Here is a 25,183-nt window from a genome sequence, read left to right on the forward strand (position 1 = left end):
TTACTTAGTCTATGGAATATTGTAGAACCTGAAAAGCTAAAGCTTGGCTTAGACTCAGCTAGTGCTTTTGACAACCAAACCCCACAACCAAAAAGCCTCATGGTCTAGAGGTAGAGTAATAGATTCCTCACATCGGGTAAGCCTTGCTGAGTATTAGTATACTCGACCTTGCTTATGGCACCAAAATTTTCATTATTCTGCAAGAAATGGTTGATGGTGTGACTTGGCCCTTCACCCATTCACCGGGCGGGACTGTTGAGTGGGATGCTACCTCTATGAGACAGGTCCAGGAGGAGTAGCTTGGTTAGGCTTTGCCAATGCTACCCAATTATTGTCATTAGCTTAATTCCGCTGCAAGAAAAACTATGGTTTACTGTTTTTAAAACTCCGATGTTGTAATAACATTTGGTACTTCTTAATATGTTGTGTTATGAATTATTGTATTTCTCTCTGTCTCACCTTTGAGTGAGAAAGTGATTATCTATTTGATGTAAGTGGTTTATCGGACTAGATCCGATGGACGGACAATTTATTTCGGTTTATGTGTATCATCGCCTCTAAGGTGGGACTCAGACACTTAAGCTAGAATAATCTGGGTGGTTCCACCACACCACAACCATTGAAGAGTGTATGGTGACGACCCGCTAGTGATCAGGAGCCATAGTTTGGGGATTTTCTCAGCCGGAACCATGTTTCGGTCTCTTCTTAATATAATACTGGGATGTCGGTCTTTCCATCCCCTGCCGAGTTTTTTATATTGAGCTATTTGATTTGGCTTTTGGTTTTTTGGTAAAAGCCACAGCCAAAAGCCAAACCAAACACATCTTTTGATAAGTCTAGCGACCTAAAAATAAAAAATGAAAACTTGAACCTAGATGACAGCACCTGGTCCAAGTTTTGAGCGTGCTAGTGTATTTTACTCTAAGGTATAGATAAATAGAGGTAGAGCATCTGGTCCATCGGTGTCCACACAAGACAAAATTTAGAGAAGCCTTTACATTTGATGACTTAATTGGACATAAGACGAAATGTATGTACCACTTAAGATATGATCTCTTGCAGTTCAAAACCTGACTGTAGTTGATCATAAGACTAGAATTTGTTCTTCCTTAGTATAAATAACAAACCAAGCTGGTGTGTAGATGAAACATCCATGGTAGCTAACCATTTTATCACAATATTATTATGACATTCTACTGAAAGGTCACATGGTGTTCGTCATGGATCCCCATATTTCTTGTGTGTAACCTGACAATGCACTCCAGATGTAATTCATAGGTAACGAACTTCATATACCCATATTTATTAATGCTTCATTGGATTGGCTGGGAGAGAAATGGCTTGAATGTCAGCACTAGCCCAATTATTGACACCATGTTTAGCGTCAGGAACAAGATCTGGTTACCTGCATTTTGTGTAAATGAAACAAATATATGCACTTAGTTATTCTTATATTTACCTTTCTGAAATCCTAAGGAAAAAATGGCAAAATTGGAGGAGCCATGTATGTCCCACTTACCAGGTAAGAATAGCCCATATATGTGCTTCTGAGCCCATGAAAAACTGAAAAATCAAGAAAAGAAGTGCAGCAAATTTAATCCATGATCATATATGTATAATAGCTTTACAGCCATATAAAAGATAGAAACAGGATACTTACATAATTCCTGCTGCTGCCGGAGCTGCAGCTTTGAACATTGACATCATAGTAACAGAGATGCCATTAGCAGTGCCTCTCTGCTTTTGTGTCTGAACATGTTATCAATCAAAGAAGTAAGAATCTAGGAAAAAGGATAAAGAAACCGTATTGAGACTGCCAGATAGGATCGATACATACCACTGCAGTATTTTGCAAAATGTTGCACGCAATAGTAATAGTGGCCTGTTTTATGCAAAACAAAACAAAAACATTAGCATTTGTTTGTAACAAAGTATCCTTTTCATATGACTCAACTAGTTATATATTATTAGAAGATTTGCTAAACTCTCGAATTTGGGAGCACTTATTTGTTTACAGCAGGAAGCCAATGCAAACGGGAAAGATGGCTGAAATTTACTCACAGCAAACACGTTCTTCAGAATTGAGGCTATGTTAACAAGTATTTTGAGCTCCAGGCCGTGTAGATTGGACATGAATGGATATGTTATGAGAAGAATTATGGACAAGATCTGCAAAGCAAACATGTATTTAAATTCGGTACTTGAAAACAAGTTATCTAACAAAGACAAGACTACTTAGGTCTCTTTTACAAAAATGAACTGGAACCCCCCCTCCCTACAGTTTCTGTTGAGCATTTTTTTCCTCCGATACTGGCACACTATTCTATTATTGTCCCCTTCCTATTCCCTATATTCTAATCTATGTCTAGCGATCTTGATTTATTATTTTTCCTATTGAGTATTTTTTGTCCTCCAGTACTACACACTCTCCTATTAAGATTTTTTTATCCTTGTAAGCAAACCTCGACAAAGATATATTTCTCACGTACCACTGCAGGCCGAAATATCTTGACTGGTCCAAAATACTTCGAAAGGAGGGGATAAATAGTAAGTTGATATACCAGTACACTGAGTCCTACAAAGATCAAATGAATTGTTGCCATGTAAATAATTTAACAAACACCAATATTAGAGCTACATGTGCAAACATTTCGCTGTAACTAGAGTATAATACATCCCATGGCCAATATCAGTTGAATGTAAATATTTTAAATGCAATAGATATTTAGAAGCATAGTTCAGTTATACTGAAAGCATTTCACTATTGACTGGAAGCAGTAATAAAGGTGTACACATGTTATCTAATTTAACTCCTGTTACAAGGTATTTTGCTTCTCATATTCAATAATTATTAGCTTAAAAATTGGGGGGGGGGGGGGGGGGGGGATAATACATACCTGAGAAGGCGAACACAGTACCAACATCCTGGGATGTAAAGCTAAGGCCCTGGAATTTTCTGCTGCTCACAGCCCAGAGTGAAAATATCTAAAGATGTTTTTTAAAGATATTAGCATCAAGATGCACAATATTTGTAGTTATTTCAATGTCTAGAGTGGAAGCATCATTTTGCATAGATGTTGTATTGAATGAGTTACTCAAATGATATCTTAAGATTCAGAGGTATTTGATATAGATTACCTCAAGATAAGCAGTGTCATGGAGAGAAAAGATAGAAAATAGGATTATTGCTGACATCAACGGCCAGTTCTTTAGCAGATTCTCTGTAGATTTAGAACCACCAACTTGTGATTCTAATTCTTGAATACATTCTGCTTTTTCATCATCATGAAAGTGCAGCGTTTCCTAAGAAAATGAGATGAAATGCAAGGAACTTTCTCAATATCGTAGGAAAGTTTCAAAAACGGTATTTATCGAATTACGGAAAGTTGGACCCTTCTGTTCTATAGCACTGGAAGGGCACAGCTGAGCAAAAAATACGACTAAGGGTATAGGTGAGCACACCACAAAAACTAAGGTTACCAATTTAAAAAACCCAAAGTTGTATGTAGTGATTGGAGGCATATAGGTCCAAACAAATCTCATTTATTTTCTTGAATATCCAACTATTTGGATTCCAAAATCATATGAAAGATGATGTAGTAATACCGGAAGCCAAATGCATGCAATACATGATCCAACCGCTAGCACCGATATGACAAAGCAAGGGAGGAAGTATGGAAACCTGAAAGTTGGATGCAAATTTCAAAGGTTAATCATATTCTGAAAATAATAAATAGTTATATGGCTGAAATTGGATAATAATATTTACCTCCCAAATATGGACTCTTCAGAGAACAATTTCGGGTACTTTTGTGCAGGCTAACACAAGATAAATGATAGATAACGTTAGTTATACATATCTTTGCAGTAGTTTCTTTTTTAGATTATAATATGTAAATCTTCACCGCACTTGTTAAAGACTTTAATCATAGTGAACAATCTGGCAAAAGTGTAAAATAGCCAAAGAATATATTTACACCAACTTTGTTCGATATATAATTATGGATATTTCTAATATCTTGATGAAAATCTGAAGTTCAGTTTACATTTTTTTTTGTTAACTGAACAACTATCCTCTTTTGTACACATTAGATGACAATTTAGATTTAAGGGGAACATGATGCAGGCACTCACTGATATTTCAAATTTAACTTATCATACTATCAAAGTACAATAATATTCACCTGTGCAAGAAAGCCTCCAATAGATGGCCCAATAACAAGAGCTATCGCTCGTGATGATGTAACCTAAGACATAATGTAAGAAGTAAGGTACATGTAAAAATAAAATAAAAAATTATTAGATAAAATTCAAAGAAGTCACAAAAGAATAGCTCTTACAAAAGATATCCCTAGAGCTTGATGTTCCTTCCTACTGACTTCTGAAGCATAGGCCTAGAAAATGCAGATGCAACCATGAGAATATAAGACCTATAATTTGCACATATTGGTCTAGCGATCATCACAGTTAGTTACCTTGATGGGTCCCAATATACCACAAAGCAATCCAAGCAATCCCCTAGTTACAATTGCCATCCAGTAAGTTGTGCTAAGTCCAAAGAGTGTGTTGAAAACAATCCTGAAAAGGGAATGATAGCATTATTTACTATCGTCCTGGTAATTGAATTCTAATGTTTTCCCCACAATTTGGCTTCATGACCCGTACACTGAGAGGATGCTAATCACAATGCATGGCTTCCTTCCATACTTGTCAGCAAATATGCCCCATGGCACAGCACTTATGGTTCTTCCGAGGAAATATGTTGCCCCTGACAAAGAAATAAAATACAACCTGTAAGGCTGTAAACAACAACACCAACTATAAACCATAATCAAATCTTGTCGGTTTACTCCGTTATTCAATGAAAATGCACATGTGGCATGTGACTTTATGTGAAGAGTGTATATAAAACATCTCTACAAAACCAATCCTTGAAACCCCAATCATGAAAAAAAAAACATTGCTCACCGACAAAACCAGCATAAAATCCAATGTCTTGCTCTTCTTTTGCAACTTTCAAGTCCCTGATCTGTTTGATTCCAACAAAGTTGAACATTAGATTCCATCATATTGTACCTTTTTTTCTAAAAAAACAATTATGAAATAGAGAAAATATTCTACAGGTTAAATAAGGTAAAGGTTAGGGTCTTAAAGAAGCGTACGTACCATGAAGTATAGATATGGGAACAACGATTGGATTGGTAGAGCTAGAAAACACACACACACACGATGTATTAGTCTCTGAGAAAAACGTGACCAGAAAAAAAATAATAAGAAAATAGACATATACTTTAAACTTGGACGGTATAAGTCATTAAACCAAAAACATACAAGGCAAGTCACATATGCACGTAGTGTTCAAAATAAATATTAGCCACAACAGATAAAATATATTAATATTTTGGCACTTTTGTATCACCAAGTTTGCCTAGTCAGTCATAGGCATCATTACAAATGAATATTGCTAAAAACGACTGAGGACTAAACCACAAGCTGCAGTCCTATATCACGAATGAGCACAAGCCCACTTACTAAATATCTTTGAAAAGCGGCTATAAGCCAGCTTTCAAACCCAGTTATCTAGAATTTGGGCAAAACCGAGATTAAGTTCTAATTTAACATGGTTTTGTAAAGGATTGGCCTTTTCTCAGGGGTAGGATCTCCCTACCCAATAAATTTAAACGGTCACAACTGACAATGGGCATCCAACCGATAAAAAAAACATGTTACCTTTTTTGCGTTCACCCTACTACCCTTTTGGTTGAACTCTTCTACACACTTAAGGTCTAGTTTGGTTACTCTAGTATTGAAATGGTTTGGAATGATTGGAGAGTGTATAAATCCCTAATACAACAAAAACTCTCACAATACATCTCAATCCACTTCAATCCCTTTCATTACTAGAGTACCCTAACTGTTTTCTTCCTTCGTGTCTCGATGGTGACTTAAAACATCCTAGATGGCATGCCTCCGAGCCTAGGACATACAGGAGTACGCTTGCCTCATCAGGTTCCTCCTGGGCGAGCATCCAGACATACTATATAGTCTATCAAAACTGGCTAACCTAGGTTAAATTAGTTAGACTGGGCTGCAAAACCGGCTAAGCCAAGTTTAATGTCCTTGTGAGATGACATGTTTTAGCATAATACCTTTATGGTGATGTCATTTTTTAGATAAAGGAACATTGTTCCATCCTCTCCATCTACTTAGATGAATACAACAAAAAGGTGACAAACTCTAGCAAGACAACACTACAAATAATAGCAAAAAAAGCACAATCACCGACTGAAAGAAACAGTAGACACACAAACAAAAGCCAAGACACTTCAAAGCTTAAAGTGGCTATGCCTCTAAGCTACACCAAATTGGCAATTCATAGGCTCCTTCTCAATCCAAATTGGTAAATAACTCCATGACCATTGATTCTAGAAGCCTCCAACACATCTTCATACGCCCCATGTCATTCTCTTTGAGAAGCAGGGACCGACTTCTAATTCAATATGTTCCCCTAAAAATTACCTTCAATAAATTTAGATTCTTCATGGTTGTGTGGCATTCAAATCATGCTAAAGAATGTTCCTCGGCAAGCCTTGTAGATACCCTAGTAGGGGACAATACCGCTTCCAGAATGGTTGTTGTAGCACTAACTCTGCCATTGCCTACCTCAACATTCATGTCAGATGCAACTGGTTCCAATAGTTTCATTGGTCACTATAAGGAAAATGGGCCCGGACCATTTCACAAAATGATTTTGGTGTTTGATGATCAATATAACCTGTGGACTAATGTGTTTGTTAGTGTTAGTGTTTGTAGTTCACAAGATGCAAAAGTGACTTAGACTGAGGCACTGAAATGCAAAACCTCAAAAGAAGACATTATGAAGACCATAAGTGAAGATCAAAAAGTATCTAGCAAAGTCCAAGACATGAAGAAAAGAGCAGCCACTTGCGAACAGCCCAGTGCCACCCGGAGGACTGTCCGGTGCACCAGTAAACAAGGCCTAACGACTAGTTTCGAGTGGCATCTCGGAGGAGGAGCACTAGATCGTCCGGTGCTAGGACCGAACTGTCCGATGTGGAGATACAGCGCGCCAACGGTCGAATTTCAATGGTCATATCCAACGGTCAAGAGCAACGGACTGTCCATTGTCTACCCAGACAAAACTGCTACTTTCTATCCAACGACTCTTTTGAATGGGGGCTTACAAATACCCATCCTAGCCGGCCGTATGAAGATGGGGAGGACTCAAGAAGTATACCCAAGTGTAGAGACACATCTCCAATAGCTCCAACGCTCAAGTGCTCAAAAGATTCACTCGATGATTAGCGTAGTTGCTTCGAGAAGTGCTTAGGATAGTTAAACCGCTATTTGTGCTTGCTCTAGGTGTTACCTAGTTAGTTGAGTGAGTTTAGAAAAACTCACAAAACCCCTCGGCTCTTGCGCGAGCCGTTGTAATTGTACCGAGTGGGGCAGGAGACATGCGAGACCGTGTCAACCGCGTTTGTGAAACGACCGCCAACTTGTTCTGGAGGGAACAAGACCCACGACGTTTCAGGCCGAAGCTCGATAGTGAAGACGGTAGGGAGCGTCCGAGAGGAGTCAGAAGCGGAGCACCACTTGCGGATGGAGAAAGCTTGTGGCTCTCTATGGAGTTACTTGTCCATGGTGCTTAGCCCTCGCGTGGGCTACCCCTTTGCGTAGAGGCACCAATGAGGAATAGTCGGGACCTTGCATGGTTTCGGATTCCTCGGTAAAAATGCCGACGTTGTCCACGAGAGTTTGTTTTCTCTACTAGCTCTTTATCTTCCACATTTACATTCAAATACTTAAGTTGCAATCTTTACTATTCTTAATGTAGATTATATAGGATTGAAACTTAGGTTGCATAACTCCTTTTATGATAGAGATAACAATACTTAGACAAAACTTAATTTGCACATTCTAGTTTACTTATTTGCATAAGTTTTGTTTTAGAGATTTATTCGTGGCCTAGTTTAGAGATAGTTTTTAAGCATTACCGTTTCCTATAGTCAGCTCACCGGATTCCAGGCTAGCTGAAATCTGCCCCGAGCCTTGGTTGCCTACCCCTGCTATCTAACCAAAGAAGTGGTTGTTTGTATTTGACTTTCTCATTGCCAACAAAACCTCTTGATCATTGCCTCCATGCATAACATACCCATCTAGATTATCTATAGACATTTGTTGCCCAAATTACATCAAATGGTTCCTTCAATACTCTATCAACAATCTTTCCTAAGGCCTTGTCCACAGCTAAATCTAAAATTTCATTAGCCTTCTTTTTCAAAATCTCCATAAATTCTACGTTTGACAAGTTATGGGCATCAGCAAGATAAGATTCTTTCATACAGTAGCGGACCCAGCTGCTACGCTTAGGGTATGCCAGGAAAATTATCAAAAAAAGAAACAAAAAAGAGAGATCAACAAGATTCGAACCTTGATTGTCATCAAGTTCAAAAGGTAGTACTTACACCACTATGCTAACTAACATTATATGATCTTAGGGTGTGCCGCGGCCGATATGGACCACCCACTGGGTCCGCCCCTGCTTTCATACCACCATTCACGCTAGCATGAATAAAAACCCCTTTAGTGTCAGCATTGCATTTCACTTTCTTATTATTTCTTTTCGAAGAAGAATCATCCTCTTTCTCTATGAAATCCTCCACACCGTACTTATTTTCCTTTTCTTCAGATGAGTTCAAATCATTTTCTACCTCGTCACCATTTTCATCCATTCCAAAATGCCCCACCCCAAATTTGAGGTATAAATAGTGATCACCAATCACTACATCAAGTCGAGAAGGAATAATTTGGGGTTCAAAACTGCCACAAAGATTATGCCAAACTCTATCTTCCTGATCATTTCCATATCAACTAATTGAGTGGAATCCAACATGAAGCCCACGGCCCGCAAGTTCATATATTACCTCAATTTCTCTTTAATACGGTAATACCGTAAACTATAACCCACACCTTGGCAACAAAAAACCTTCTTCTTTTTCAACCCACTCCTCAAACTGAATCCTCAATCCAGCCGATACTCCCTCTTCCTTTATGTTGGCACCTCCAAAAGCAATAGACCTAGCAAGTTGAGATTTTGAACAAAATTGGGCAACAAAACTATTGTCGTCCTCTTCCTTAAGATCCCAAATCCATCTGATCGGAATCAACCTCTATGGAAATCAAAGCCTTACCGTTGTTCCTTACCGAGGATTCCTCCAACTATAGAAATCAAAGCCTTCCCGTTGTCTTTCTTGGCCATAAGCAGTGGAGGATGAAGGATATTATAAAAAAACTAATCCATGCGATGAATAGCCAATAGCTTGAGCAACAGGCGTTTGTTGTTTCAGGATTGGATAGCGATGATTCATATGCTCATTACAATCGTCTCATTACAATCGTAGATGACAAAATATACTTCAATTTTGCGTTCAACAGTCATATCCCCTTCTGGGAACATCTAGAGCATTTTTTCCTGTCTTTTGCTAATTGTTCATTGGTTTCATATTCACAGTAGTACCATCTAACTCCATCCCCACAACCCCTACTTACACTGCCCTTTATTTCCCAAGCTCACGAGTTGCTTCTTTCTGAGAACCTGCAACCCACATGCCATTTTCACTGTCACCCTGCCCCGCAACACCAAGTTTCATGCTATTGGCTACGACCTCCCTTTTTGCTAGATCTGGCGCTCTTGATTCCCTCTGCGCCAACTATCATGCCCTTAAAGCCACCTATCTTCTGCCAGGTCTAACCATCTTGATTCCAACCACGCCAGCTTCGACCTGACTGGAATCCTATCTTTCCTTGATCAAACCTAGCACCTTGCCCCCATGAACTTGCCCCTGCTCCCTCCAACTGCTTGGTGACCAGGCTTGTAGGCATCATACCCTTCTTTTCCAGCACCACACTCCATCTCTGTACACACTTTCCTTCCACCGTCGGCCACCATAGAGACATAGACACTTGTGGGACATGAAGAGATGGCAGCGCAGGGGTTTGAGGTTAGGTTGTCTCTGCACTGTTTACAAAGTGTAATTTGGATTAGGGAGTGTGATAGAGAGTGAGATAGAAAGGCTAGTGGAACCGACCTTAGTGTAGGTGTCTATACTGATGTTATATGCAATCATTGGTCTAGATAAGGCATCAGTAATGGTAATATTGTACAAAGGGCTTGTTTGAAACAACTTTTTCCTAACGAACTTTTATGAGAATATGAATTTATGGATAATTTAGCTATCACGAAAATTTAGATATCACAGGGCTTGCTTGTGGAGAAAATGAAGGGGTATGTATGATTTATGGTTTGTAAAGCGATGTATTTCTCCCACCACAGTTGATTCGGTGGATTCTACATTTATGTTGATTTTAGCAATTAAAAAAAGATCTTCATAAAGACGAGCTGAGAAGCGAAACGTTTTACTGCTAGAAACCGATTCTAACAGTCATAATCCGACTAGAAGCCGAAACTACAAGGCCAAAGGCACTCTATATATGATGTATATAGTGGTAAGATGGGCCCTCTTCTTCCAACCAGGGCAGCGTAGGTGCCACCATTATTTTCTTGGTTTTCAAATGTTAGGGCTTTATTTGGATCAAAGGGCCTAAATTTTAGTCTTGTGTTTGAATACTAGTTAGAAATATTAAATATAATTAATTGTAATTGGTATTACAAAATTTTAGTCCTGTTACATCCACTGTTTGAATACTATAGTTAGAAAATTAAATATCATTTAATTACAAAACTAATTATATAAATAAGGACTAAACGGTAGGACGAGTCTATTAAGCATAATTAGTCCACCATAAGTTCACTCATGTGACGCTCCAGTAAACATTTGCTAATCATGAATTAATTGGACTAAATAAATTTATCTCGTCGTTTAGTCTCCATCTATATATTTATTTTGTAATTAGACTATATTTAATACTCGTAATTGGTATTAAACATCGTATGTGACATATACTAATACTAAACTTTAGTTAGAAAAAACGTTTTTACCACTTTTTGTCTTATTAGCATCGATCTTAGTTGGCATGCATCTATCTCTTTTGCCAGCTCTCACATCATTAATTCTTCCTTTGTACCATCGCTGGACGTCCCTCACAATCGTCCTTCATAGTTCAGTACCATGATTTATCAAATTACTGGAGATGCTAATAATTTCTGTGAACACGTACGCTTATAAGCCATATATAAATCGACTAGATTTGCACCAGCAAAAATTTTGGTGGGTCTCATTTGTTGGTATAGTAAGTTGGCTGTCTGCACATTTTAGCGTCGCTAAATTATATCACGGCTAAAGCGTTTAGCACAGCTGATGCCTGAAACTAATATGACCCACAGCGGAAAAGGAAGTAATAGAAGCAATATCTTAGCGGCGTTACGTCAAAAAAACGCTATAGCAGTGTTGTAGCCCACTATCTGCAATATTAACGTGATTAAATAATAGCTAAACGACCATTTAACTCACCATTTAGTCAGTAGAAGGATTATTACGACTCTTATTTGACAGCTAGCTAATTAATATGGTAAGTATATGACGTGGAAAGGTATTTAGTTTTCTTTGCAAAATCTTATTTTGTAGAATACTTATTTTTTCATATGTAAATATGTATATACTTTCTATCATATTTGGATTATACATATATAAATATATGTACATTTTAGTGTTAATATACAAAACTGTTTAGACCATTTAACTCTGTGTAAACACCATCTAAACGCACAAAACACTAAACAAACGATGGCCAACTGTTATGTTCGTTGCCTACATTTAGGTCCCGTTTGGTTAGAGTGACTAATCTTTAGTTCCTATTTTTTAGTCTCGTTTAGTCTCTATTTTACCAAACGGAAGGACTAAAGTAAAGACTAATTGGCTTTAGTCTCTAGTCCCTCACATGGATGCTAAAAGGAACTAATGGGCAATATTTACTCCATTTGTCATTGCCTAGAAAACTGGCATGAAACAAGAAAAGGGGTATTTTGGTCTTATGTGTTGCATTTAATGTATTTAGAATCTGATTAGTCCCTACAACCAAACAGGGTATGGACTAAAGTTTAGTACAGGGAATAAACTTTAGTCCTAGGACTAATGAAACCAAACGGGGCTTAGATGAGGTGGACAAGGTCAACCTTGCCATTGTGAGACTCCATCTAGTGAGCCCCGCTTCATGCTTAAATGTGCAAACCCATAACAATTCAGAGCCTCGATCCGAAGAAGCACCTAGGCACCCTATTCTCCAATGGTTCCGATGGGCTCTAAGGATAATTAAAATGGCACCAACCAATTCAGAAAATGATTGACATCCTTTAGGCTGGCTTGCTCCAATGCGATCTAAGCAAGTCGTGTAAATTCGGAGGGAGACTCAGCTTTTGTTAGTGCGTCGAGGATTTGTGATCGGTGGGAGGACGTACTAAAAGATTCGATGCCCAAAATTTGGTTCATTTGTTGATGAGCACAAAGGCCATGTAACTTACATTGTTTTATAAGGTTACTGACAATGGGTTAGGTGCATTGACATGGTTAGCTTTGGCCCCTGTTTTCAAACACAAATTATTGGTGTAAGGATGTTTGTGAAGACTAAGGACACAATATTGTCTAAGTGCATGAGTTGGCATTGTGAGCTAGGCACTTAGACCTACTGTTAGGCATATTTATTTACATTTGTCCATATTATTGATGGGTCATGACCGGTAGCTCGACCGAACTTCAAACCAAGAGTATGACAAACATATTTGAGATGCTTTAGGGTGTGTTTGGCATGGCTCTAGAGCAAAACTCCAATAAGAAGTTGATCAGATCCTGTCAAACACCCTAACTCCAGAGTTGCAAATTCTATGGAGTTTTCAGATATGTAGTATAAATTTTTGGAGTATCTCTTTTGCGGATCCAAAATCTCTAAAAAGCAATCTAGACATGGAGTTTGGAGTTATTTACCTGCCACTGCCATTGATTATGAGAAAGCATTTAAACTATAAAGCAGAGCTTTTAAGTAGTGCTGCTCTGAAGTGCAGTAGAGCCATACCAAACACACCCTTAACTAAGTGACCTCTAGAGTGGCCCTAAGAAGTAGAGAATTCATTATGGATCCCAAAAGAAGTTGAATAGAACATGATCAAACTTCAAACAAATTAGAAATCAAGATAGTTAGTTGAGGCCAACAGACCATCTATTGACATTGTTAAGTAGCATGTGCAACTTACTAGTGTTCAATATATGATGTGGTCGTGGGATTTAGAATCGAACATATAATATTTTGGAACTATTGGAACTTGAACTTGATTGATACTACATCACCATTGTTCACCATATGTCCATGGTGCATGTGTTGTACCCGGCAAGATAATATAGTGGCAATTGAAGTTTAAGTTGTCCAAGTTGCTGATGCGTAATGTATGATCCAATGATGCCTTGATGACTTTAGGCAGATCACCTGGTGGCACATGAACAACTTGAACACCATGTGGATATGCTTGCTAATGTTTACCATATGATTTGGTGGTGTGCCTTTGTGGCCAAAGCAAGTGAAGTATCTTGGGATCTAAGAGCAATCTAGTAGGAGCCCTCAAATTAGTGCCACAACTTTTTTATTTGAGGGCTCCCCAACATTTGAGGTCCTAGTTCTTTTTCTCTTCTACTCCAGCATCACCTCTCAATCTAAGTCCTCAAATATATTTTAGTATGGGACCCGATGGTCATTTCCATTGTCCACCAGAAGGGAGAGACCAAAGGCATTAAGCAACCTCGATGGAGGTGTCCATATGTAGAGAGAGGACTCACTAGGGATGGAATCCTACAAGGTAGGAGGAAATCGCTGGAAGTGGCTTTTGATGGAGGATGCCACCACATTGGTAGACAAGCGACCGGGTAGGATAACTGAAGGGGAGAAGAAGTGTTGAAAGATGAGCAGTGGGGCAGGGGCATGTTGCTAGAGGAGAGAAGGAGCCTCATGATGGCGAGATAATGGATGGCTTGAGGATTTAGATAGGGATATGCCATCAGAGGGGAAGAGGAGTTGATCAAGGGTGGGTGGAGGGCACAAAAGTCATGATGTGTTGTAGAAGCGGTAGAACAGATGCATATGAAAAAGTGTGTGCATGAGAATAAATGACCAAAAGAGGAAAATGAGGGGGCCCTAAAATTTGAGATCTATAGTAGGCCCTAGACATACTTGTTTTTTTGCTTGGACGCTCGTATTTGTTTTTTAGAGGCCAAGTAGGGGCCCTACTAGAGTTTCTCTGACCATTGCAAACACCTGATCATCTGGTGTCCTCTAGATTTGTAGGAATTTTTTAGTGGCGAGCAACCCTCCATGGTTTATATATATGGTTGCGCAAGTCTTTTAGACCACTCTTCAATCCTTGGTTCAGTCACATATTTTCAAGTTATTTTGAGGATTGGAGTGCACTATCTATTTAAGTGGATATTGAAGGTTAATTATTCTTGATACTTGCCAGCACCTAAACAACCTACTGGAGGACTAGGTGAATGCATGTAGGATGCAATGTGGTGAATTTGAGTTTTAGTGATTGATGAACATAAGTATTGTGCTTGCAGTGATGGTCTAATTTGAGTTATTTGCAATGACAATGGCATCAAGTGTCTTGGCCCCTATATTTCGTTTGTTGATTGGCATTTTGCACATAGGACATTTGTGAAGAATAAGGACACTATAATGTGAATGTATGCTATATGCATATAGACATTCTTTATAGTGTCTATTATGGCTTTGTTTTTCCTTTGCTCACATTATTAAGGGGGCAAGGTGTTCAACCTAAGAGAGTAAAAATGAGAGCATGTGTATGCACTAGAGGATGTCTCTTAGTTGAGCTAATGATAGTAAGTGGCACACTAAAGTAGTTTCAAGTCAAGGTTCACAATGAAGTTGAAGTGATTGAGGTCAAGCTTGAATAGGTTAAAACAACACTGCATTATGCATCGAATGATAGTGTTGACCCAACCAATCTTCTAGTAGTACTATTTGCTGTGCACAAGTGTCTTTGCCTTAGTGACCAAGTGGTCGCCTTATGATCCAATATATTACCATCTAACGATTAAATAAATCAACTAGCATAAGACCACAATATGATCCAACATGACTAATGTAGGCTAGAGGATCATCCATGATGCTTACATATGATGGTTTTTAACTAGTAGCCTCTTTACTCTCTATATAAGTACTACCCTTATTCCATTTGGAGCTGGTATTTCTCCTCTTTGTTGCTAACAATTATAGAGAGACTATTAAAGAATTGGATAGCCACCCAAGAAGAAGTGAAATTTGAGTGTTATCCTTGACCTAGTGGAGGACTTAACCTTCCTTGGTGGAGCTAATTTGAGGAAGCTCCAAAAGTTTGTATATATACTTGAAACCAACCATGCTAGAGTAGTAACTGATTATTCACTAATGTATGGGAGTTTCATTCTTTCTTAGTGACTCTTGGTGCTCCAACTTGGAATAATGGGTTATAGTGGTAATCTAATATCAGAAAAATTGGTTGACTATTTGTGTCTTTATCTTTCTTAATTTACTTCTTTATCAAGCTTGTTTGTGTTTAAGTACCTTTGTTTGATGGGTAGGATTGTTCTGTAAGTGAACTTAAGATTAGATTAGCTGTTGCATTTAAGGACATATATCTTAATGTGATCATGAGATTCTCTTTAGTCATGTATCTTGTATTTTGTATCAAAAGGTGTGTGAAGCTTTTGATAGACTTGGTTAGCTAAGGACATGTTTATGGTGTTGGCTCTATGGACCCTTTAGTAAAAGGGAAATGTTCCTCAAAGTCATTTATATATTTTTTGGTGCTTGATGACCATCATAACCATATGGACTAACTAGTTTGCTAAGTATATGACTACATGTTCACAATATCAAATAAATGAGTCTCTAAGTCAGAAATAGCTCAAACCTAGCTAGAAAGGGGTGTATATTGAAAGAGATGAACTATTGGTAGTTTTGCATCTTGGATAAGTTCTAAACACTCCTAGGAACATATTTGAACCAACTAGAGAAGCTGGAAAGCAAAGATTTATGTTTTGCTATTTGTATAGCTTAATTTGAGCCAGAATCAGAATATGAGTTAGATAAATTGAAATTATGAAGTTTCATGACTTAGACTGGTTGGACAGTCTCCAAATATGTTTGTTTAAGATAGAAGAACCAAAATAAAATTGAAGAACAAATGGCCAAAAGGAGTTAAGTGAGTCTATCTACGAGCACCGGACCATCCCGATGGTGCACAAGACTGGTTTCGTAGAGAGGTCTGTATCTAGGCATTTATCGGCTAGCACACCAGGAGTGCACCGGCCCGGTACGGTGGCTATCTGGAATAGTTTTCCAAAGAGGTTATTTTTTAAGGCTGAAGACGCTGGTGTACCGGACCAATCAAGTATTAATGATCATCCAATGGCTAGCTAACATGGAGGCTGGCGTGGCAAGGTCTGGTGGTAGACCAGATCTATCTGATGAGCCTAACAAGACTACTCCACGTCGAACAGTCACTTGCAACAACATTCTGACAAGACCTGGTGGCGCACATGATCATCAATGTGCAAGGTCTGGTGTATACGCCGACTGTGCAGATTTTGGCATTCAATACCAATGGCTATTTGAGTGGTTGGGGGCTATAAAAATACATCCCCAACTAGCTCATTCAACACACAACTCTTGAGCATTCATTCCTACAAGTTAGAGAAGACTTCCTTACACATCCAAGTGATTCAAGTGCCCCATTTGAGTAGAGAAAAAGAGTGTGCACATGTGTTTGAGCTAAAAGAGAGTGTATTTGGTGTTGTTGTGTCTTGGTGCAAAGCATCCATTGAGATTGTAAAGGCTAGCAAGAGGCTCTGATGTTTTGGAGTACCTTGCGAAGACTTAGGTCTCTTGATCGATTGAGAAAAGAAGAAACAACTCGAGTTTGATCTTCAAAATCACTCGAAAGGGTTTAAAGAGACTCAACCTTAGGGACACCTCAACGAATACGTAGGTTTCATTTGAAAACTGAACTCTGGTAAATAAATCGTTGTGTTCTTTGTGTTTGCATATTTGTGATTTGTTTCCTCCTCCCTTACTCTGATTGTTTCATTTCTCGTTCTAACGTCTAACTAGGGATCAAAGTTTTTGTATTAAGTGATAAATTTTAGTTTCACCTATTCACCCCCTCTAGGTAACTTTAATTTAGTATGATTTTATAGAAAAAATAGTTATCAAGGTGTAACAGGGTTTAGATTTTGTATAGACTAATGTTGTTGTATTACCTTTCTTTAATCTAGTTCATCCACTACTCTTGGGTCATTCTATCCTTACACTAGGTGAACTTCCATTGGTGTTGTTTTTGCTAAAAGCATGCCCTTCAATTTGCTTTATTCTTAGTTTGAGACCTACTAATCTAGACTAGAAAGATATGTTACTTTTAGTGGATCTTAAGCCTTTATATCTTAATGGAGATAAACTCATAGTGAGCGCTCCAAGCCTCCAATCTAGATCTTGGGGTTGCAATAACAACCCAATAGCACAATTAAAACCAGATTTTCTTTTGTTTATCTCTTTAATTCTTGTCTTCTACTTCATTGCAAATTTTTGTTCCTTTGAGATGTTTATTAACGAAGAGACTTGGTTTGTCCTTAGTATGATTCATTCACTAGATTTGTTTAAATTTTTGTACTTAAGGACATGTATCTAATTTAATAATCCAATGTCATGAGTTTGTTTAATAAACCCAAAGATACTTCTTAGATTTTGTCTAGGTCTATGTATTTCCATTCAAGGGATGAAATAGAATTGCAGACGTTATTATTGTTAAGATTTAAATATTTTACATCTCAATTCACCCCCTCTCTTGAGCCATTTAATGCTTCAAGTAGCAGCTAACAAATTAAAAGACGTATTCACAACATAAGAACTAGTAGAAACAAAAAAAAGACAAAGACTCACTAGCAGTGAGGCAGATGATCCAGATGAAGCAGAAGTTGAGGTAGGGGACCTTATTGCTAGCCTTGTTCACCTCATCTAGTTGGCACCCAGGGCACTGCCTCTTTGTTTTCTCAACTGGAGGAGGTTGATCACCTATATTTGTAGGATGTAGAGGTGGAGGCAACTCTTGAATCTGACCGTTTTGAGACCCCATTTAGTGAGTGAGCTGCATGAGTAGATACACAACAAGCCTAATTAGATATCCACTCCCTCCATCCTAAAACATAGATCATGCAAGCATTAAAAATGTATCCAAATATAAGGTATTCTAGAGACAAAACAATTTAGCATTAAATACTAGCCATTTATGAACCAACCGCCATTAATCATGTTGATGATTGTGTCTCACTAGGAATTAAAGTGAGGTTGCACATATATTTTGTGTTCTTTCTTAATATGTATTCAGATTTCTAGAATGAACTATATTGTATGATAAAGGAAGTAGGTAGATAAATAAGTATACATAGTGAAATCAACACTTAATACAATAAATATATTGATAAAATTATGGGATGTCTAATTCTTGTAATAGTATACCAAAACACTATGAAATTAAAGTAGATTTTAGACACTTCCATAGAAGAAATTAGTTCAAGTTCACCATAAACATAAGATTAACAAGAATTCAATAAGAATGGAATACAAATGTTTGAAATATTCATATTCTTCCATATCTTGTTAAAATTGATATCCTTTCAAAATATAATTATTCACATGTGACTAGTGTATAAACAAATTGTACTTTCTTTAATTTCTTGGCCTAGACAAAAGTTGATGTGCCAATTATTTACATTATGCAAGCATATACATCTCAACAAACTACATACAGACTGTAGTCCATCATTGTGTATTTGTGTTCTTCTCAGACTTAGAAAATATTCAACTGTTTAAGGGAAAATAACAGATACATGCCAAAATACAACACAAAAACTTGGAAAACAGGACCCATCTCCAAATCTAACACCTTGACAAACCTGTGGGTAGAGAAATTAATGCCATGCTCTTTCCCTAATAGGGTAACGACACGTTAGATTTTACGTTTCAATAGATAACCGTTGTCATCTCTATGCATGGTGCACCGGATTACAACCTTGAAAACACACACACAGAGGACCTTTTGTACAAAGGAACTCTAGTACTAGATCCATGCCAATATAAAAACCTCATATATCCATATATTTCTACCTACATCAGAACGAGGTGGGGCGAGCAACATGAGAGTGTGTGGAAGATGAAGCTAACCTCTTTGAGGACTTCTCCAGTTCTTTCCTTCTGCCTTTCCCCCTCTCTCTTCCTTTTTGAAGAAAACTATTATTGTTCTTGTTTAAATAGGTGTGGTGTTGGCTATGATTAGATACATAGGGATATAACGCGGTGCACATCTTTGACTCCTACTATAGAGGCTAGTTTACATGGGCTCTATATAAAATATTATTGCATCGTGATGACTTCATGAGAGCCCCAATGGATATTGACTAAATGAATTGTACTTTTAAGGAGATTAATTCTATTGTTTAGTAAGAGATTCAAACATCACATAAGTTTCGAGAACCAATTCACCTTAGTAGTGCCTGAACCTAATACAAGTTAGTCCTATATCTTTATATCATATCCAGTAGATATCCTACCAATCTTTTCTACCTAAAAAGAAGTATTTTAGGATAAGGAGGTGCTACATCAGATCTCTTATCTTAACTCTTATACCTAGAGATCTCATAAAAGAAACATTATTTATCCAAAATAAAGAAGTCAATCCCCTCTCGTATCCCTAAATATAAAAGCGACAATTTTTCTTATCTTAACTCTTATACCTAGAGATCTCATAAAAGAAACATTATTTCTCCAAAATAAAGAAGTCAATCCCCTCTCGTATCCCTAAAAATAAAAGGCGACAATTTTTAGATAATATGTTGTAGTAATGCTCTCTTGTATCATAAATTTTTAAGGTATTCTCTTAAAAACCCATATGAGATAAACGAAGAGAGATCCGATGGAGATCACATCCAACAAAGCTAGCCAACTAAAGTTTTTCCAAAAACATAAATATATATATATATATTTATATCTATCTATATCTGCATCATGTTCAATACCTAAATATGTATTTATATCTATATCTGTATCTATATCTATATCTAACTCTTACCTAATATTAAATAGTGAAGCAATTTTTCTCTTCCTCTTTTCTACTTCCTAGAATGCCATCTTGTTTCTCCTAGTGGTGTTTGGGACCCGGTACTCACAAATTATGTTCACATGAGCTAGGACTACATGCATTTATGCATCAAACAATGGTATGGAGTTGATTCATATGATGTGACCATTACATACATCTTTGAGCCACAAATTGTTTAGGTGACCACACAACAAGGTGTGCACATTTCGCTGCAATGCATGGGCATGTTTACGAGTAGCCTAACACAAGATAATTACATGTCCCTAATATATTACACTAGTTAAATACATCTAGGCCTTAATGTGGTGAATTTGGGGTTTCAATGATTGATGAACACATGTACTGTAACTAATGTATGTTTTGCAATAGTGATTGTATTTGAGTTAGTTGCAATGAGAATAGCCAATAGTTATTTGGCCTTGAAGACTAGGTTCATTAATTAACTTATTGCATGAAATTCATTCATGAAGATTATTAGGGACACTATAGAATGAATATAGGTTCTGTGCATGGATACATTCACTATTATGTGTACTAGGGCTTTGTTTTTCCTTTGACCATAATATTAAATAGGCCCAAGGTGTTCAACTTAAGAGAGTCAAAGTGAGGGTGTGGGTGCACAAGGGTCTAATCTTTAGTTGAGTTGACGAATATATGTGGCTCCATTCATATAGATTCAAGTCAAGGATCTGAAAGAAGTTGGATTGGTCGATGTACTTGAAATGATTTGAAAACAACACCAGACTTTGTACCAGACACCCTAAGTGGATAATCTAGTGGTACGATTTCTTGAGTAGAAGTGACTTTGCTCTAGCGACTAAGTGGCCATCAGATGATCTAATTTGCATGGTGACCATGATAGGTTATTGAGCGAGACACAACTTGACTTAGTGGCTTGTTGGCCAACCCAATATGTACCATATCATATAATATGGTGCAACTTCATGACCCATGGTAGTTCATTTGGGAAGTCAAACTTGACTTAGTAACTCATTGGCAATATACACATATGCAAACAACGACACACACAAGGTGATACCATTAATATCAATTGTAATCAACCCCTAGGGATAGTAGCAAATTGATGAGAAAAGGAACCATATTCAATGACAAAGCAAGGAATTTCGCCAACAAAATAAACCAATCTCTAACTCATTTACTAAATTCACATTCAAGAGGTTTTCGTAAATTCAAGATAGATCTAATTAGACTTTTTACTTTATTATAATTTTCTTCCACTCTATAATGTAGAGCAGACTAGTTCTGTATACATCGACTTGAGGATCATGATATAAGAATGAACTAATTGAAGGTACCTCTTCCTAGTTGGATAAAGGGAACTATAGACATATCACATCCATAATGATGTGGTACTAGATCCATATCATATGACTTGGGTTTCTTGTATGGAATTTCTGAAGTCATGACTATTAATAATGTCAATGTATTAGTAGGTGGCACCGTTGTGCCAAGGGATATGAAGCCCTAGAGCATTGGCGGGTGCATAGGGGAGGAAATAAAGGTGGTAGTAAATCCTATCATACTTGTTTCTATGAACCTTATGATATTCTCTCAAGGATAGCTAGCTAATCATTTTATTTTAGTAACTCATGAGCCCCTAACTTCCAAACATGGCTACGGTAACTACTTTGGATGTAGGTTAAAACACTAAGATGAACTCTAATAGCCCAAGACTAGTACTATTTGTTGTACATGAATCTATTTATGAGGAACTATTGATACACAATACTTGTTATGTTTTACCCTTGTCTACTCCTCTCACATATCTTTTTCTAAGGATGCTGCCTATCCACCACGTGTAGTGGCTCTACTATTTAGTTTGTAGATCTAGATGGTCAGTTAGACCTAACACTACCTATATCTCTAGTAATAAATAGTCAAGGCTACCACTTGCTTACTTAAGTAATGCCACACAAGTTATATATTATCATATTTTCTCTTGTAGGTCAAATCAAATATACCATATGCATGGTAGCTTATTTTTATATTTTGGTGTTCTATAATCATATTCGAAGTTATTTTAGTATTTGATCATTCTACATATATTTCTAGGCTCTGTTATCCAAGCTATTAATGAGCACAAATAAGAACTAATAATAGTGTTTATATCTATTGATATTATTACCACCATTACAAGCATCTATTTCCATGCAACTACCAAAATATATGTCTTAGTACAGCCTGCTCCATGATATGGTTATGCAAAGAGTAGAATAGAAACCCACCCATCTAAGATGATAGGGGAATCAGGGTTCTAACCCTAGATGATCAGCCCCAAATAATTGTACTAAGCACTATACTAATTCTGACATTCTTAAGTTTTTACATTTTTGAATATTTTATTGACCCATGAAATATAACCTAAGATCATTGCCCACAAGAATATCCTAAAACACATGGCAACTCCTATGGCCTAAAGCCACTCATGGATGTGTTTCCACAATAAGGGCTTGTTTGGAAACATATACCAATCCCCATTAATTAATATGTATTGGAAGGGATTAAGGTGAAAAGTAATTGATTTTCCACTACAAGCCATATGAATTGGAAATGATTATGTTTATGCAAATAATACCCTATGAATACAAGTCAAGCACGTGCCACATCAAAGATAAAAACAAAGATACTAGATGATTTAATGCTATTACTATGACCCATCAGATCATCTCACCATAAAAAAATTTAGTGTTGTTGGGCAATAACTAGTTTGTTATTGACATATCCTATTTTCTGTAAAAGTTCAAGTGTTTGTCATATGTGTACCTAGGTTTTCCACATGACACATGTGATGGTAAAAATAGAAAAATATCAGAAAGCACAGTTATACAATGTTAAACTTTACATTTTTATTTTTTATTGAAAATTGAAACTATTCACTAAACATCATTAAAGTTTTAGAAAATTTTGAAATCATATATTTGAACGTGCTTCCTATTCACATCCCAAATTTCAAAAAGCATAATATGGTAGTTGTTTGACATATTATACTCCATCCACCATATTGTTTGTGGTTGTTGGAGTGCTAACGAAAGCATAGATAGTCGAGATGACCTACAAGCCACCTAAGAGCGAAGCGTGTCATCCAAGGTTGAAGGGACCGTGACGACTAAGAGGGGGTCAATTAGGTAGATAAAAATCTACTTCTCAGACAAATACCTCTAACTTTCACCTAGCAAAATCTATGCAAGAAATTAATCTATCTAGATGTGCAACTATACTTTTTTCTAGGTGTGTTGCTAAATCTACCACACAAAAGAGTTATGCAACCTATGTTCCAATCATATCACTAGCCTAGCAAGGTAAACTTGGAAATTAAGCATACAACCTAGGTAAGCAATAAATAAAGTACAAAAGGTTAGTTGAGATATAGATGTAAACACCTATCGACAACTCTAGTATTTCTACCAAGGTACCTAGGAGTTCATGCTTCTCCCTGGTCCTCATTAGAGTGCCTTGCAAGGTCTAAGCTCTAGGTTATATAACTCAATGGATAACCTATGGGCCTTCCCCATGCACAAGTGAGCATCCGAGATGGTCTCTCCTGGATTGATCCCTGTCTTCTACACTATTAAGCTTTTAGCCAAACCACATCAAGTCTCATTCCCTCTAGTACACATTGGCAACTAGGGATGGAAGTGGTAATCTGAACTGTTAGGACAAATTTATTATTTTAAAATAGATATATATAAAATTTGATGTTGATCCTTTCTTATGTTAACAAGTACATTATTACAAAATAAGAATAAAATATTTCATAAATTGTTTTATGCATTATTTGCTCCCAACAACAAAAAGGTGAAAAAATTACATAATTTGTTTCTGAATCCATACCAATTTTTATATCTATCATTTGACAAAATATAGGATGAATTTGAGGTTTGCCTTTTATTAATCTTTACAAGCTCAATGTTAAAACCAAGAATACAAATTTGTATAGTAGATTCTATATCATATTTATTCATGGTCAAAGAAAAACGACCAAAAAGCTGATAACCTAATAAATACTGTTTCTGACCGTTTTCATCCCTGGTGGCAGCCACACTACAAACACGATTGGTGTGGTCTCACAAGACTACAAGCTCCTTCAAGTATAATAATGGTGAGCATAATAACCAAGTGGTAAGAGGTATGAAACCTTACTAAACACATGGCCTAAGCCTAGAGCAAGTGCATAAACAATGGACTAGCTAGCCTAAGAAATTTTCACGACACCTACACTAATCACCATGTGTATCACTAAACACTATGCGAATGGACCACCAACTTGTTTGGTATGTTTCTCAGCTCTAACACACTTCAAATTGCTGATTTGGGTGGTATTTATATATGCCAAGCCCAAAACTATCTCGTGCCAAAAGTTGTAGCAATCTGCATATGCACCGGACATGTCCGCTCATAGCATCGTACATCATATTGAATTTATGATAATTCGACCGTTTTGATGCTTTTATATGGGTACCAAGCACCTACAATGGATAGGAGCACTAGACACATCTAATGGTTCAATGAACGTCACTGTCATGTCCTATGTGTACCAAGTAGGAGCATCAGCCATGTCCGATGTTGTTTTTCAACATGACCTAGTTTCGTATCTTGGGCATAACATTTAGCACCAAACTCTAATTTTCATGATCTTGGACTTTATGAAAAGCTAATGAAAATATATACAACTTACATCTAAATCCATGGCAATTTGAGAAAATAAAAAATCATGAAAGAATTCCAATTCATCCACCTCTTTATCTCTACTTTGGTGGGCTTCAATTTTATTTGTGTCTCTGCAACCGAGCTTCTACTTCTTGGTTTCTTAGACTTCTAGCATATCTTGAATGTCTTCAACATGGCTTCTAATGTCTTTCTTGAGGTGCTTATCATTTCAACAAGTCTAAGTCTAACTTGCATCCATTTGAACTATATCTTTTATACTAGCAAACAACATTAGGGTAAATGGTCATGTTGTTTATCAAACACCAAACTCTAAACTAA

General features: G+C 37.1%; 1 protein-coding gene across 1 annotated transcript; it reads right to left on the reverse strand.

Annotated features, from left to right (window-relative positions):
- Positions 1-965: 965 nt before the first annotated feature.
- On the reverse strand, positions 966-19,322 carry LOC103650045 (protein ZINC INDUCED FACILITATOR-LIKE 1). The gene is made up of 18 exons (XM_008675712.3): positions 19,243-19,322; positions 17,962-18,166; positions 5,167-5,207; positions 4,969-5,029; positions 4,666-4,768; positions 4,476-4,578; positions 4,341-4,394; positions 4,185-4,247; positions 3,770-3,819; positions 3,607-3,682; positions 3,139-3,303; positions 2,898-2,985; positions 2,490-2,575; positions 2,062-2,169; positions 1,838-1,882; positions 1,661-1,749; positions 1,520-1,563; positions 966-1,405 (listed from the first exon to the last, which is right to left on the reverse strand). Exons 2-18 carry the CDS (start codon positions 18,152-18,154, stop codon positions 1,314-1,316), a joined length of 1,461 nt encoding a protein of 486 aa, XP_008673934.1. The 5' UTR covers positions 18,155-18,166; positions 19,243-19,322; the 3' UTR covers positions 966-1,313.
- Between the last annotated feature and the right edge of the window lie 5,861 nt (positions 19,323-25,183).

This window comes from Zea mays, chromosome 3 (genome assembly GCF_902167145.1).
Source record: "Zea mays cultivar B73 chromosome 3, Zm-B73-REFERENCE-NAM-5.0, whole genome shotgun sequence".
In the NCBI taxonomy this organism is placed as follows: domain Eukaryota; kingdom Viridiplantae; phylum Streptophyta; class Magnoliopsida; order Poales; family Poaceae; genus Zea; species Zea mays.

Coding starts and splice junctions, on each gene's coding strand:
- LOC103650045 (XM_008675712.3), bottom strand. CDS start 18,154: ATGGGGTCTCAAAACGGTCAGATTCAAGAGTTGCCTCCACCTCTACAT. Junction 5,208..17,961: donor GATCATCTGCCTCACTGCTA/GTGAGTCTTTGT, acceptor TGTGTTTTCTAG/CTCTACCAATCCAATCGTTG. Junction 4,769..4,968: donor ATTTTATGCTGGTTTTGTCG/GTGAGCAATGTT, acceptor TTTCTTTGTCAG/GGGCAACATATTTCCTCGGA.